The sequence below is a fragment of the Erpetoichthys calabaricus genome, chromosome 3, assembly GCF_900747795.2.
Source record: "Erpetoichthys calabaricus chromosome 3, fErpCal1.3, whole genome shotgun sequence".
NCBI classification, from domain to species: domain Eukaryota; kingdom Metazoa; phylum Chordata; class Cladistia; order Polypteriformes; family Polypteridae; genus Erpetoichthys; species Erpetoichthys calabaricus.
The window spans coordinates 48,040,309-48,056,519 of NC_041396.2; the positions used below are offsets into that span (position 1 = coordinate 48,040,309).

The 16,211-nt window shown below is 36.8% G+C and overlaps 1 protein-coding gene across 5 annotated transcripts in view; it reads right to left on the reverse strand.

Annotated features, from left to right (window-relative positions):
* LOC114648002 (protein EFR3 homolog B) overlaps window positions 1-16,211 on the reverse strand; it is a 157,219-nt gene that overhangs the window by 53,433 nt on the left and 87,575 nt on the right. For all 5 annotated transcript variants that reach the window (XM_028796772.2, XM_051925594.1, XM_051925593.1 and 2 more), the window contains 3 exons: window positions 14,757-14,891; window positions 13,823-13,901; window positions 4,973-5,108 (listed from right to left, as the gene is read on the reverse strand). In XM_028796772.2, coding sequence (XP_028652605.2) covers window positions 4,973-5,108; window positions 13,823-13,901; window positions 14,757-14,891 — 350 coding nt within the window. The remainder of the gene's footprint in view (window positions 1-4,972; window positions 5,109-13,822; window positions 13,902-14,756; window positions 14,892-16,211) is intronic.

Sequence of the window (16,211 nt, forward strand, 5' to 3'; positions counted from 1 at the left end):
TTTTTTATAAGTGGGAGATATACCGGTTGAACCTGCAAAGTATTTTTCCAGTATGGATTAAAATAAAAATTTACATATATGCATGTTCTCCCCGTGTCTGCGTGGGTTTCCTCCGGGCGCTCCGGTTTCCTCCCACAGTCCAAAGACATGCAGGTTAGGTGGATTGGCGATTCTAAATTGGCCCTAGTGTGTGCTTGGTGTGGGTGGGTGTGTGTATGTCCTGCGGTGGGTTGGCACCCTGCCTGGGATTGGTTCCCTGCCTTGTGCCCTGTGTTGGCTGGGATTGGCTCCAGCAGACCCCCGTGACCCTGTGTTCGGATTCAGCGGGTTGGAAAATGGATGGATGGATGGATACATGAATGCTAAAAATTAGTGGAAAACTTGTGAACGCATTTAAATTTTGTCATGCATATGACAGTGTGTTGTGGGCTCTACCCAGTAGAACATAAATTGGGGTTGTGCTGAAGCACATCTACTAACCTCCCTTTCTCTTCCAGCTCAAGAATGGAGATGCAGTCGAGAGAGGAATAATGACCTCACTTCCAGAGCACCTCATCCCTATATACAGTAAGTACATCGACAGAAGTCAGTGTTCATTTGGACCTGCAACTGCTGGAGCTACATTAGCCAGAAAAAGCCCTTGAGTTCTGTAAAATCTCAGAATGATGGTAGTATTCTGAACCTTATTTTCTGTTGTTTTTGTTGCCTCACTCTATTAGGATTGCTGCTAATAAACATGGATCTCAGAAAGACCCCAGTACTTCACTTTTTTGTGTCTCATTTTCTCTCACATAAATATTGTAAATCTGTACATTCCAAATGAAACTTGAAATATAATTTTCTGTTCAGTATAAATGTTTTAAAGGTAATGCCTTTGTGCATGGACTTGTATGTGAACAATGTGTAATAAGTGATCCGTTAAGAATATTATGCAGAGTACTGTGAGGTTCAAAATGATTGGTACGTCAATGCAAATAGGAAATCAGGACAGGAATACGTTTTTCCTTGTGCTGTCTTTGTTTAGCAGTTTAGCAGCAGCAGTAGAGGCAAGAACAAGTGATTGTGTGAGCAAAAGAAAGAAACTGAATGTTTACTCATTTAAGGGGTGAATACCAGCTATCAAATCTGTTTGACAAACAGAAACTTAAAAAGTGGAGTGACACATTGAGCAGATGTGTAACATGAACACATTGCTTGCTATCAACAAAGCCAGCATGACATGGTACAGTTATTTTTAATCATATTATTAGTACTGATGTTTTAATGTGGTGTAGTATCTCAGAGTCATTTCCTGGTCAATCTCTGTATGGAGTTTGCATACTCTCCATGTATATGTAGGCAAGAGTGTATATAACTACAAATAATATTTTATAGTTGAATATTAGAAGACATTTCAAACACTCTCAATTGCCAAAATATGTTACTTCCTTACTTGTGCCATTATATTACATCCACCTAGTTTAGGCTCACATGGAGCTACCCTGGGTTTGCATGTTGCTTATTAAGTGAATGGTCTGAGATGTTGCTATAACAGATGTTCAGTATTTGATGTAAATAATATGCTTGTTGAAAAACAATACGTACATGGAAAAACTTTAATCTATATATCTGTTATTACTGTTATTAATTAGTGGCTTCAACTGTTTCAAAAAATAACCTAAGTAAGAATTCCCTAAAAAAAATACTCTTTCAAAGTTTAGAAATAGGTAGATGACATTTTCATAGAGTCAGTAACATTAAATATCAAAAACAGTATATGTGTGCGCTGATCTTATTGCTTGCAAAGGAAATACCAAATACATTTTTGAAAATAAATAACCATTTGATTAAATTTATTGCAGGTTAAAGTAAAACACGACATACTACCAATTTTTTTATTATACTGGATTATACTAGGTGGTAAAATTATATGTATCAAGTTAACAAGTACAACATGAATGATAAACAGTTTGACAAATATAAAGAAAGATGTGTTTTTAGACTTGCAAAACAGTGATTGTGTGGACATTTTTTGATGAGTAAAACAAAACTAGTAAAACAGAACAAAAACTAAAACTTAATTGCTGAAAAACTAAACTAAAAAAAATCTAGAAAAATAAATGAAAAAATGGGGAAAAGCTAAAACTAAACAAAAACTAAAACTAGAACAATCTAGAGAAAAAAAAATCAAAAACTAAATAAAAACTAAAAGTAAAAAATATCTTAAAACTAGAAAAACACCGGACCTTCCCTGGTAGGGGTGTCAGTCCATCACAGGGGTCATTTGCACACATGGCCATTGACACTGGTACAATTTAAGACTGACAATTAACCTACTAAGTACGAATTTGGCATGTGTAAGGAAAACCAGAGTACAAAGAGGAAAACACACACAGACCCACGAAGACCAAGCAGATTGCAAACAGACAGCAAGTGGGATTTAAACCATAGACTCTAGATCAGCAGAAAGCATTTTAGCTCTCTGCTCCCTCACCAGTAAAACAAAATGGAGACTGAGCAACTGTTTTATGACACTTTTAAAAGCAACAGTTTAAATTTTGTTCCACAATGTCAAAACTTTGTGACCTGCTGCTCTTAGTACACAAAGAAAGACTATAAGCACAACTTATGATTCATTTAAGAGGTTAATTAAAAACAATTTAAACAATCTAATTAAGCCAGGACGAGCTGAAGGGCAAGTGGATCAGCATGGTTTTATGCTGACAAAGTTAAATAAAAATGGAAATCTTTCATTGTGACTATTTTTCAGGCATTTATAAGTAGCAATAAAAGAAATGCTTTTTAAAAACATACTCAGTGTAATGATCTACACTGATAAGTTTGTTGTTGCAGAAAGGAATAAAACAATACTACATGGCTTTTACCATGTGGCTCTGTGCCCAAAGTTACAGACTTAACCAAAAAGACGAATTATACATGCAGCCGAAAACCACTACTAATTCTAAACTAAATTCTCCTTTTCCCCTTAATAACAATAATATATTTACTTTTTTTCAACAGCCAACATCATTGATTTAACTTGCTTTTAAAATATTTATTGAATTCCAAAGCACACTTCTATATGTTCACGATGGAAACATTTTCTGTTAGCCAGATTTCCTGTATTAGTTTTCCAGCCCTTCAAATTTATTCTAAGCTCTGCAGTGCCACAATGTGGAGTTTCAAGGATTTAAACCCATTAGCTATACTGCTTCAGAATGATAAGCTGAAGATCTCACTGCTTTTAGGGAAAAGTCTGTAAGTGAACAATAAAATGCAATATTTTGGTGCTACACAGTTATATTTGCATATATTAATTAATTGAAAACTATAGTATACAAACGAAATGGAAAGAGAGATGGAAAGATAAAGTGATATTTTTAGTATGGTACTTACTGTATATGTACTTTCAGTATTAGCATAAGACCACAGTTATATACTATAGTCCTTCAGTATATAAGGAAGGACTGCAGAGGAATTAAATCATATTATTGAATAATTAGTGTGTGAAAAGATTAGAAAAAAGTGTTCATTATTATGATATGATAATTCACTACACTTACATAGCTACACCTGCCTTTTAAAACAAGACGGCAGTCCATCACTGGCCCAAATTAGAAATTCTAGTTCTCTTAATATATATGTCTTATGGATTAAGAAGAAACAGTAGCATACATTGGAAAAATATTTAACATTTCACAAAGAATGGCCAGAGTAGGAATTGAGCCTAGGTCTTGGAGGTCCGAGGCAGCATTACTAATTACCATACAATTGGCTGACCATTTTTTTATTTGCTATAAAATTATATTGAATGCATCAACTAGTTTTGTTTTAAAATACATAGAAGACATGAATTATTATTGCATCTATTCGGCCATTACTCAACCCATTAGACCCAGGTCAGGGTCACATAGATATTTAGTGTTTGCTACAAACTATATAGAAATATTCATTTTCATCATTAGTTATGGAAGATCTCTCTGTGCTTCTGCTTGGTAGATACACAGAACTGGCTTAGAAATCCAATATGGTCACTGTCTGTGGCATGTGGAGTTTACACATTTCCCCATGGCCTCTGGTTGTGTTTTTCTCCTGTTTTCCTCCCTAATTCCACATGTCTATGATGACTAAGGAATCTATATTAGCCTGGTATGAATGATGAGGAGAGTGTTTGATGATGGACTAATGTCTCACCCAGGGTTGGTTCATGCATTGCATTCCAAGGTGCCATGATATGCACCAGTTGTCATGACCATAAAAACTGGTTAAATTTGGTTTGAGCATGGATGAATACATGACTCTCTGTGAACGGTGGCATGTTAGCTAAGTAGAAAAAATATTTTGGCTTAGATATCATTAAATGATGCTAATTGTAAATGCATATGCATCCAAAAAATGAAAAACCTTTCATAATGAAATGTTTTTCAGTATACTCTATGTGAAATCCATATCTTTTTTAAAGGAAAATAAGAGAAGAACAATTAATCCCTCTAGTGGAATGAAGCAGAATCTCCCACACTCTTGGTATATGAATATCATTTAATAATCATTTAGTAATCATCAGTACAGCAATATTAGAATAATGTCCTCGGAACAGAGATGAGAAATCCAAGGGTGACTAAAAGCAGTTTTTCAATAATCAGCCTCTAACTCATCATTATAAGACATGGTTCTCTTTTCTCATTCTCACATAAAGCATCCCCCCTGGACTCACAGGAAGCAAACTTGGGTCCACAAGCCTTGTGGAGTGCAAAAAAATAAAACACCTTACCCGGTTGAGCCAATGGAGAACTCCATCAGCTTATGTGACAAATCAGACCTATGACTGCAAAGGTGTCTTCAGTGCACACTAATGACCTCTCCTACAACAACTGTTCATTGAAGTATATTACAAGTCATATACTACAGCAAACAGAATTATTTGGAAAAAATAAAGCACTTTAACTATTTAGTTGTTCTAAATAGCTTAAGACCATTAAAGCATTTTTCTTACCAACAGAGCCACTTGCAGCAATAACAGCTGCTTCTGATAGAACTTCCACTATGCCAGCACGAACTATGGCAGAATTCTTGCTGTTTGCATCAAGATGCCCAAGGAGCTGCTGGATTACCAGATGTGAATGCTGGGACTGAAACAAATGAACAGAAATATTATATGTTATTGATAAACATAAACAGTGTAAAAGAAACACAAAAAATAAGATCTGTAGGCTTCAGTGACTTCCCAAAGATTTGCATATTAGGGTAAGTGGTGATTATAAATTATGTGGTTGAGTGGGCCCTGCAAAGGACTGGCTCTCTGCCCAAGATTAGTTTTAACTGGCCTTCAGTTTTTAGCACTGGTGCCTCACAGTTCAAGCGATCTTGAATCTATGTTTGGTCCAATCACAGTTATGCATGCTTTTCTTGACCCAAGTTGGTGTTTCTCCAAATACAACAAGTGTCTCATGTACCAAAGTAGAGCCTATTAGATGAATTCATGACTCCAAACTAGTTCAATGTGATAAACACATAGTGTGTTATGCCTTGTATAAATTTTACTTCTCTGTAACATGGTCATAGAAAAGCATAATCAAAAAATGGATAGATGGATATTCTGCTGGCTGGCATAGTGGTTCAATGGATAACTGAAGATCTAGTCATGTCTGTATGTTGTATTTAATGTGTGATGCCTCAGTCTTCAAATAACTCCCACTGACATTCATGTTAGATAATGGTGACTATAAAGTGGACCCATTTGGATGACTATAGATGTGTCAGAGATTGTGCCGTATGGTGGACTGGCAAACTAGTAATGTTTGGTACTTGCCTTGCACTAGATACATAAAGTGAGTTTGAAAGTGTATGAATGAACAGAAATTCAAATCATATTACAGTGGAACCTCGGTTTGCGAGTAACTTGGTTTACGACTGTTTTGCAAGACGAGCAAAAATTTTTAATAAATTTTCACTTGATAAACGAGCGAGGTCTTGCAGTACGAGTAGTTTGTCTGCTGAGCATCATGTGATCACAACTGAGCTGATGGTTCTTCTCTCTCTTTCACTGCGGGATTGTGGGCAATCGTCTCCTCTTCTCCGTCTGAGTCGGCGTGCCTCACTCATATAGTCAACATCCGTACGAGCATAGTGTTTACTACAGCATTAGCATTGTGACTGTGTGCGCGCGTGTGTGTGCGCATGCGCGTGCTCGTGTGTGTGTGTGTGTATGTGTGCTCCCGCACGCTCGTGTGTGTGTGTGTGTGTGCTCGCGCGCACACGTGTTTGCTGTGATGTGCGAGTCCCCGTCTTGCACCCTAAAACACGAACCTGAGTCTCAGTACTTTAGCAACACAAGCTTTATTCAGCTTGAAACAGCAACAGCGCGGTTATTTATACACAGACACAGCAGTCAGGCAGGGCCCTGCACATTTATAATGTTCCTTGTATCACCCATTGACGGCAGGCGCTTATAGCATGTCCGCGATCTTTTTGGATTCACTTTTACGGAGAACTGCTACAGCGCTGGGAGACTGCGATTGCTTTGGGACGCTCTTCAGCGTGTCATCCTGTTGAATGCAATCCCACAAGAGTTTAGAAACTCACACACACCAGCCATGATTCTTTTCAAAGGTAAAGTGCAAGTTAATTTGTTTTATGTATTTTTACTTTATATTTTGTATTAATCATTTTTATATGAATAGTTTTGGGTTGTGGAACAAATCATCTGAGTTTCCATTATTTCTTATGGGGAAATTCACTTTGATATACGAGTGCTTTGGACTACGACCACATTTCCGGAACGAATTATGCTCGCAAACCGACATTCCACTGTATTTACAATACAGTTAAATATCAAGCCTTTTCAATAAAAAAAACTATAGCAAGAAAAAAAACTGCTTTTCCTACAAAAATGTATGAAGCTTACTTTTTAGTCTAATACGAATGATTCAAAATGTTTCAAATTCAAAATGTCCAAACGATTCAAAATGTCACTAAACAGAAAATGTGATTCTGCAGAGGATACTCTGGAGCATAAAATTAATTTCAATTATTATGTTAATGATTTTCAACTAACCTGATAATACTCATCATATTATATCTTTTGTTAATAGCTTCAATGAAATTAAGCGGTGGATGACTAAAAATCACTGAAGTCAGAGAAAGCAGAAGTTCTTTTATTAGGTGAATATTCTGCAGTGTAATGTCATTATATAAATCCAAACCAGGAGTGCTCAAGATGAAGGTTTACTAAAGGGGAAAAGATTAACTTTATCTGTTCTTGTAGTGCACTATTTTGTTGATTTTGATTACATTTCAAAGAGTATATAAGAGAATTATGCAAAATTGATCACTGCAATGCTTTACTTTCAGGATGTTCAAACTGTTTGTGCACCATACTGTAACTAATTAAAAATTCTAAAGCATGAATCATAAAAATAATTAAAAAGGATAATTATATTACTCTCATTCTTTGGCCTCTTTATTGAATTCTACAAAAATGACTTGAAAATCTTTCTTTAAACTTAAACAGTGAAGAATCATTTAGCTGAGTATAATTTTTAATATTTATACTACGGTTTTGAGTTTGTAAAGAAAAGTTTCTCATATTTGCAGTCTAGTCTTGTCTAGTTCCAACAAGTTGTTTCCAGTGAATATGATTGGCCACTATTTCCTCTGCTGCAGCCCATGACGTATCAAGTCATTTCAGATCTTCAATGAATGTCCCTTGCCAGATTATTCATGTTCACCACCGCCCTCGATGACCAATTGATGGTTTCCACGTCATGGTCATTTTCGGGATCAGATTAGTTGCCATTCGAAAGATGTTGATGGTGAGTGATAATGTTATGGAAACTTTACAGCCGACATCGTGGAAGCACTTCCTCATTTGTAACATGGTTGAAGTAGCAGATTCAAAGAATCCATCAAAGGCATTGCTGGTGGAACATGTTAACCCGATATTTAATCCTGGCTGTTGATTTCTGGGTATGCATGCATATATTGCTGTGGGTATAATAATGCTAGTATAGAGGCAAATCTTGATGTTAACTGCAATGGATTTTATCCCCATTCTTGTCATCAGCGATGTCATCTGCAAAATCCATATCAGCAAGTCAATCATTTTCATTCCAATCAGTGCCAATGTCTTGGCTGTTGATCACCTTCTGCATGACAAAGTTGAGGGCCAATATTAACAGAAATGGTGATAAGATACATCCTTGTCACACACCAGTCTCAATCTCAAAGAATGCAGAGTATCCTGAACCCATCTGAACGCAGCAGCTCGAATGTACATACAGGCTACTGAAAGTGCTAATGTACTTTTGTGGGATCCCATATATCTTCAGGATACTACCCCAGGGTAGATACTGTCAAAGGCTTTCTTGAAGTCGATGAAGTTTATCCTCGGTGGCCTCTGATATTCAATGGACTGTTCAATGATCTTCTGGAGTGTACAAGATCTTCCATGACAAAACCCAGCTTGTTCCTCCCTAAGAACGGTCGTCAGTTGCCTGTTGGACTCTCCCGAGTAGTATAGAGCATAATAGCTTTCCTGGTATAGATAGGACGGTGAAGCTGTGCCAGTTATTACAATCAGAAATATTGCATTTCTTTGGAAGTTTGATGATTGTGCCTCTTCTCCAATCCGCGGGAACATCCCCAGATGTCCAGCATGTATTAAACAAACTGGTGAGCTCTTGGATGATGGTCCCACCTTCAGCCTTGAGGAATTCTGCCATGATTTCATTCAGCCGTTTTGCCGTTCTTGAGGATCTTGATAGGGTGTTTCACATCTATTGGTGTTATCTCATCAGTTCATCTAACACATCTTCATTCTCCAAATCATAGGTAACCACTGGAGTAGGTTGATTCAGGGTCTCTCGAAAATGCTCTACCCATCTGTTGTGATGTGAGATTTTACATATAACTTGATGAATATTTTGTATGTCTTAATTTGTAATTTAGGCATAGCAATGTAATTTAGTGTTTACCCCCCCCCCCCCCCCCCCCACCCCTTTAGGAATGGGTCTGTTTGAATTTTACGACAGGATTTGGGGGATGTGTCTTAAACCAGTTTGCCGAGTGTTTCTTTGCTAAAGTCATTTCTACCCCCACAAATGGGCTAAGGTGTACTTTAACATATGGTTTGGGGGCAGGTGTTAAAATGTTCTATTTCCCCCATTGGTCTGAAGTATGGCTGTTTGGAATTGGCTTGGTTCAGAAGCCTTTAAGTACTACGACGCCCTACTGGCTGTAGGGGTTGGACAGAAAATCTATATATTTACTTGTTTAACCTCACACTCTCTCTCTTACTAACCAACATCTGAAAGAAGCATCTCTCTTGCTAACCTGTGATGATGTAGAAGTATCTCTCTCTTACTAACCAATATCTGAAAGAAGCATCTCTCTTGCTAACCAGTGATGATGAAGACAACACAATGCAGAGCATAGCTCAGCAGCCATTTTGAACAGACATGTGGCTGAAAGCTGAGCACCAATGATGCCTTAACTAGAGACATTTAAGTAACCACAAGTCTGTGTGCCGCCTGAACTACATATCACCATTTAATCAGGTTGTATGGTTGCCAAATATAAAATATATGCAAATATAATTTGCATTTTGTTATTATTTATGAATATTATCAATAATACATTGTTTAAACTGTAATTTAACTTCTGCTTGTCTTTTTACTACATCTAATTGCCTGAGGTTATAGATATAGAAGGGAAAGTGGGGATAAGTTATATACAATAATACCTTATAAACAGTGGTAAGTCTGTGAGATTAGGCATTCTAAGACTACATATTAATAATACAATAGGGGAAAGTAGAGCAATATATATTACTCTACCAAGACAAAACACCATCTTTCTTCTTACACCACTTCTGTAGCCAATACCCTTCCCTTTCTATTTTTGATCATCACATTCACAGCTTTCTTTGTGCCTGTGATTTAATTGACGAATATGATAAAGGGCCTTGCTATCTTTTCTCTATGCCGCTTTCTGTGCCTCTTAATCTTTTCGCTCAATCTACTCTTTTTTGTCATGTGTAACTCTGCTTAACCAACCAATCAATCTTTTTGAGGTTGTGGCGAAAAATCTGTTTTGGTTTGTTCACAGCTCTGTTTTGCCGATTTCCATTGTTCGATCAAGAACCACGATCAATCCTGAATTAATTGTTCTTTAAGGCTGCCCCATCGGCATCTGATAGTCTAATCAGCACATCCCATGATCGTCTTTTTCAGCTGGGTCCATTTATCCTCGATGCTGTCCAATGCTTCAAGCATTTGGAATTTGTTCTGAATCTTCAGGGCAAAATCAGCAGCCATGGTTCGATCCAATGCATGGGGCATCTGTAGTTGACTCTTCTTAACTATTTGTAGTTTTAATTTGATGGTTTCCTTGACAAGGTCATGGTCCGATACAACATCTGTTTGTCAGAAAGTTTGGCAATCTTGCATGGCAGTTCTCCATCTTCTGCTGATGCAGATATAATTGATCTCATTTCTTGTTCACCTATCCGGAGGTCTTCACATAAACTTGCGGATTCTTTTAGGTTGAAAGAACAATCCGCCAATGCAAAGACCATTATACTCACAGAAGGAAATGAGTCGATCTCTTTTTATTGTCAGAACTGCTGCTGAGCTTGGGCCAATGGTTTGCTCTGGCATTAGCGGAGTTCATATTTATAGGGATGAGTAAAATTTCCACAACTGAAATTTCCATTAGTAAGAATGGCTGTAATTTTTTAAATGACCTACCATAGATGTTGGCGATATCACATCAGTCTTAGCATTAGAAAAATTATTGAACATTTTATAGTAAACCCACACCTTCTCTTGCTATAACTGCTAGCATCATGGAGAATAACACTTTTTTGTTATTTTGTACAGCAAATACTTTTTTCCTCTTTTCAATGCTTTTTCTGTCAAAATCGAAGTATACTGTCATCTCAATCATTTATAAGTATGCAGAAAGGCAAACAGTGTACACATAAATCAAAACAGAAAGACGATGTGCTGAAACAGACAAAACCATGCAACATACTATTTACATCGACAAATGCAACAATAAAATTAACTGCCACAATTACACGGAGATGTATTTAAATGTAAGTTTGACAGATCAGTGCAGTGACTGATCTTTTGACATGATGAAGTAACTTGTGCACTAACTGGAGCAAAAGACCAGGATCTAAGATGTTAGAGTAGGGTGGAAGATCATGGTGGGGGCACATTGTGTTGAGGAGTCTGATAGGAAAAATGCTATCACATAACCTGACAGTTCTGGCTCTGATGCTCTGGTGTCTTTTTCTAGATGTTTAAACAATGAAGAATCCTTGAGAGATATGAGGGGAGTCCTGCACAATGCAGCAGGCCATATGGACACAGTATCTGGAGAAAATGTCTTACAGAGAATTAAGAGGCACTCCAATAATACTGTATACTCTGCTGGCCTCACTATTCTTTGCAGTCTCTTGTGGTCAGACATGCTGCAATTGGTGTGCACTCTCAATGTAGCCCCTGTAAAATTTGGTAAGAATGGGAAACGGAGGTTTGCTCACTTCAGTCTCCTCAAAACGTGAAGTCTCTGCTGAAAATTTTTAGTTAAGGAAGTGTAGTCCAAGTGAGGTCTTCAGTTATGCGCACACCAAGGAACTTGGCATTCTTTACAATCTCCACTGCAGAGTCGCTGATGCAGACTGAGATGTGGTCGTTTTGGTCAAAAATTTAATTTTTAGTCTTATCATAATTGAGGGATAGATTGTTGCCCCTGCATGAAATGGCCAGCTGTTCTGTCTCTTCTCTATAAGCCGACTAGTCATACCTGTTTATCACACCTAGCACAGTCGTGTCCCCTGACATTTCCTTCAATCCTAATGAAACAGTTGTGGCCTATCTGAAGTCACGTTCACCTTAAAATAAAAGTTCAACATAGCACCTACAGGACCTGTAATGAACACAAATCAATTTTTAGTCTGTCACAAGCATAAGCTAGCCACCTCTCCTCACAGAAACCCATTTAACAACAGAAACCTTCTTGTATAAACCACATCTTTCGTCAATTGAATTAGTCCTTGCAAATGAAATACTGGCTTGAATTTTTCTCATATACTATTTGAGTACTTTAAATTCTAAGCAAGCACAGAAAATCAATTTAAGCAAGGAAGTTTTATTTTTTGGATAGCGGAGGGAAGTAACAAAATTTGCTTCTTATTTCCCGTTTAATTCCTGTGGTTATAAATCCAAGCCCCTAAAGATGATGTGACAGACTATGCACTGACAAAGTATGTTTAGTTATATATATATATATATATATATATATATATATATATATATATATATATATATATATATATATATATATATATACATACATACAGTGGAACCTCTAGATACGAGTTTAATTCGTTCCAGCACTGAGCTTGTATAGCGAATTTCTCGTATCTAGAACAAACGTCCCCATTGAAAATAATGGAAATCCAGTTAATCCGTTCCGCATCCCAAATATATTAACATAAAAATCATTTTTCCTAACAAATAACACTGATAAATTATATATACTGTAGTCTACCTTTAATAAATAACACTGGTAAATAATATAACTGATTATTAAAAGAATCAAAACAGGTGTCCAAAGTGCAGTAGAACATTCAATAAATCTTTAAATAAATAATCATTAAAACAGTTGTGAAGTGGAGGTTTAAAGTACATAAGAATAACAATCCTTTAACACGAGGTTAAAACGTCAACAGGAAGCAGTCTTCAAAAAACAGATGACAATCCCCGGTGCTTCTTCTCTGTTAGCTTCTCACCTGCTTCTCCCATGTGGGCTCTGCAACAGGCGAGACACTTAATGCAGCTGACCTTCTCTACACCGTCCTGCTTCAGCTGTTTGGCTCGCCTGTTCAGCTACACGCGAGCCTGTACTCGCTCGCTCTCTCGCACCGACTTCCTACTGCTGCGGATTCCTGCCTCCTCCTGTAACCTCCGTTCTCTCTCCTCTCTTTTCTTTTACTTCTTCTCCCCCATAACCGGCTCGCGCTTCTCTATATATGCGGGGAAGACATGGCAGCTGCTAGGGTTACCACTTTTAATACAAAAAAATAAGGGACGCGCAATTTCGTTCTCAAATACTGGACGATTCCGTATTTTAAAGGACGGGTGGCAACCCTGCCCAGCCCATCAGCCACAGGACAAATCATGGATGTGGGCAGTTTCCCACCTGTGCACTTAGGTGAGAAACGCTGACACCGCAGATCGCCCTGCGGCTCGCTACAGCTACCACGCCCCCTCGCTAAGCCGCGAGCTATACCCACAGCCTGGCACGTGGCTCGTTACGTGAGCCAATGCTCGTATTTAGATCTGAATTTTTCGCTCATACTTTCCTCGTATTTTGAATTTCTCGTATACAGAGGTGATCGTATCTCGAGGTTCCACTGTATATATATATAAAATATCCGACATTAATAATATGTTTATAGAAATCTAATGCAATAACATTTTAATTCAGTGAGAATTCCAGAGCACTTTATGTCATGTTTTTAATGGGAATTTTGGAGTTAAAATATAAATTATCTAAACAACATGCACTTTGGGGATATAACACAAGCCCCAGCAAGAGTTATAATGAACTCCTATGTAGGTCACACAATAGTCAGTCTAATGCTGATGTGAGTGAAACTATAGTAAGAGATCCTGGGAAAGATGTATTAAAGTCTAATAACAGCTTTATCATTTTTCACTATTTTGTTTTACAAAAATATGTATGCTACCACCATGACATCCTTCAAATATTAAAAATGAACAGTTTATTCAAACTGAACAATGCATTGCTCAAGAGATATATGATTTCTAACCTGTATGGAGTACATAATAATTTTGAAGCAGCGAACAGCAAATGATTTGCCCTCCCATAATGAGTGGTTATCCAGGTGCCTAAAAACATTAGAAAGTGAGAGGAAATTACATTATTTGTAAAAGAATACTAGAATGAATACTTGCAAATTAATATTATGCTTACAGAAATAACAACTAACATTTTCTTTCCTTCAATTTATATTATTTAAAAAATACAGTATATGTTTGGACTTATTATAAATGAAAAGTGGTTTTAATATGTACAGGTTACAAAACATAGTTAATTATCAAACGTTCCTTCACCATAACAACATATTCTACGTCCCTAAACAAAGAACTGCAAATAAATTATTTAATAAAAATAAAAAGAATACATGTAAAAATGCCATGTGGATCCAGTTGTTCAAGATGTTGGTTATCATGGCTCAAAAAAGATCCTAGTGACTCTAACAGAAGGCTTAATATCAGAGCACATTTAATGCAGACTGTTCAAAGTGCTGCTGTTTCACAAGGAACAATGGCAAAAGTGATGTTTCCATAAAAGTACGTTGGAAAGACACCATCAAATATGTGCAACTATAGACTGATCCACTTTAAATTGGAAAGAACATTAGCAGTGGCACTTATCAGTGAAAAATGTCATTTGGTCAGATGAGTGTTTCTTTGCTTTGGTCTTTCTACATGTCAACAGGCCAGAATGCCTGTTGGTTACAATGCAGAATTCCTGCGACTCTGCTATAGTGTGAGCGTGCTTTTTCCTGATTTACTGATTCACTCACAAAGGAAAGTATAGCTTAATAAATTCAGAGTTCACTGATATATAACTAATATGATGTTCCTTATGAATATTTTTAATAAATATTTCATTATGAATTTAATGCATTTTCTTGCTATGTTGTCTGCTAAGTTTTTGTGAATGCTTCGCTTACTCACATAAGAACTGGTTTGACTGCATTCTTAATATTTCCATAGGCAGCACGACCAAGCAGTTCTCTGAAGCAACGTTCTGTCAGTTCAGCAGGACTCTCTTTCTCCTTTTCTGATGACTGTAGAGGAGAAGGAGACCGGCTACAAGAAGAAAAAAGGAGTGATGCTTCAGAAATGTAGCATTTTATCAAATAACTATTCCCCAACATCTTAGAGAAAATGATAAAAATATGATATAAACAAGCTTTGTAAAGAAATTAGTGTAAATCACAGGAGTTAAGGTTCACAAGCAAGCATTAATTAATCTACATTTAACTTATAGTCATACAAAAAATAAATCAGAATACTCTACAAACAGCCAGATGGTTGAACATTTCAGAATAAAATTCACGTCCTTGAAATCCCTGATTATAAATGGTCATAATGTCAGTAAGGAGGAATTTATATTCTTCTGTGCCGCCATTTTCAGTAGTCTGCACTTGCATGAAAATATCATTCATTTACAAAATAAATCTTATTAATACATAATTTCCCCTTAGCAAAGTTTCTTCTACCCTTAAGCCAATTTCTCACCACACAACTTCTAGAAGTAGGGTTAAGTCTGACTTACCAACTGCTGTTGCTAATTTCATCGTCAGACCATGTCAATTTAAACGATTGAAAATTGCTGGGCATGTCAAATTGTTTAACTGTGTGGTGAATTTTCAGCACACTTGTGCCAGCCCATTTTCCTGACACCAGTAACAGAACCAATGCTGTATAAACAGTTAACAGGTATGACAAGTTCATCCTCAATCTCAGCCCTTTTTTTCTTTTTTTCTATTTTTCTAACACCCACATTCCTTATTTTTTGTTGCTGCATTACACACATTTCACTGTTGGATGAGCAGTCATTGGTTGTCAGCTCTCATATATACAGCGCCTGCTCCTACAACTAAAGACAAAATCAACCCAGATTGTGGACTTGTTAAAGTGAATTGGTGGGTATATCGCATTAAGTGATTAGTGTTGATGAAACCGTGCCCTTTTGATCTCTGACTTGCTAAGGTTATGTAAATAAAGCCTATGACTGAAAATTGCTGAAAGAGCCATCTAATGTCAGATGGTCTTTAATCAATGCTGCTCCAAGTTAATTGGGCAAGCATCAAAATCACTGATTCATCAACCATAACAATATGGTTTAGCAATGTACCAGCTCACATAAGCTGTGAAATAAGTTTCTGAACAGCAGAAAATATTGTATGTCTGAAACTACAGTCAACACAGTTTCATTCTGGGAATTATCCAAAGGATCTTTAGAATTTGGCAAGAATGCATTAAGGTTATCCTTAATAGCATACTAGACTTCTTTTAACACTCTTTGAGATTTTGAACTATTTAGTCTCACGGCTTTGTTAAAGGATTAATAATGGCATTCAAGCTGATTTTGAATTTCATGTGAAATTTTGTATTATTTACTGT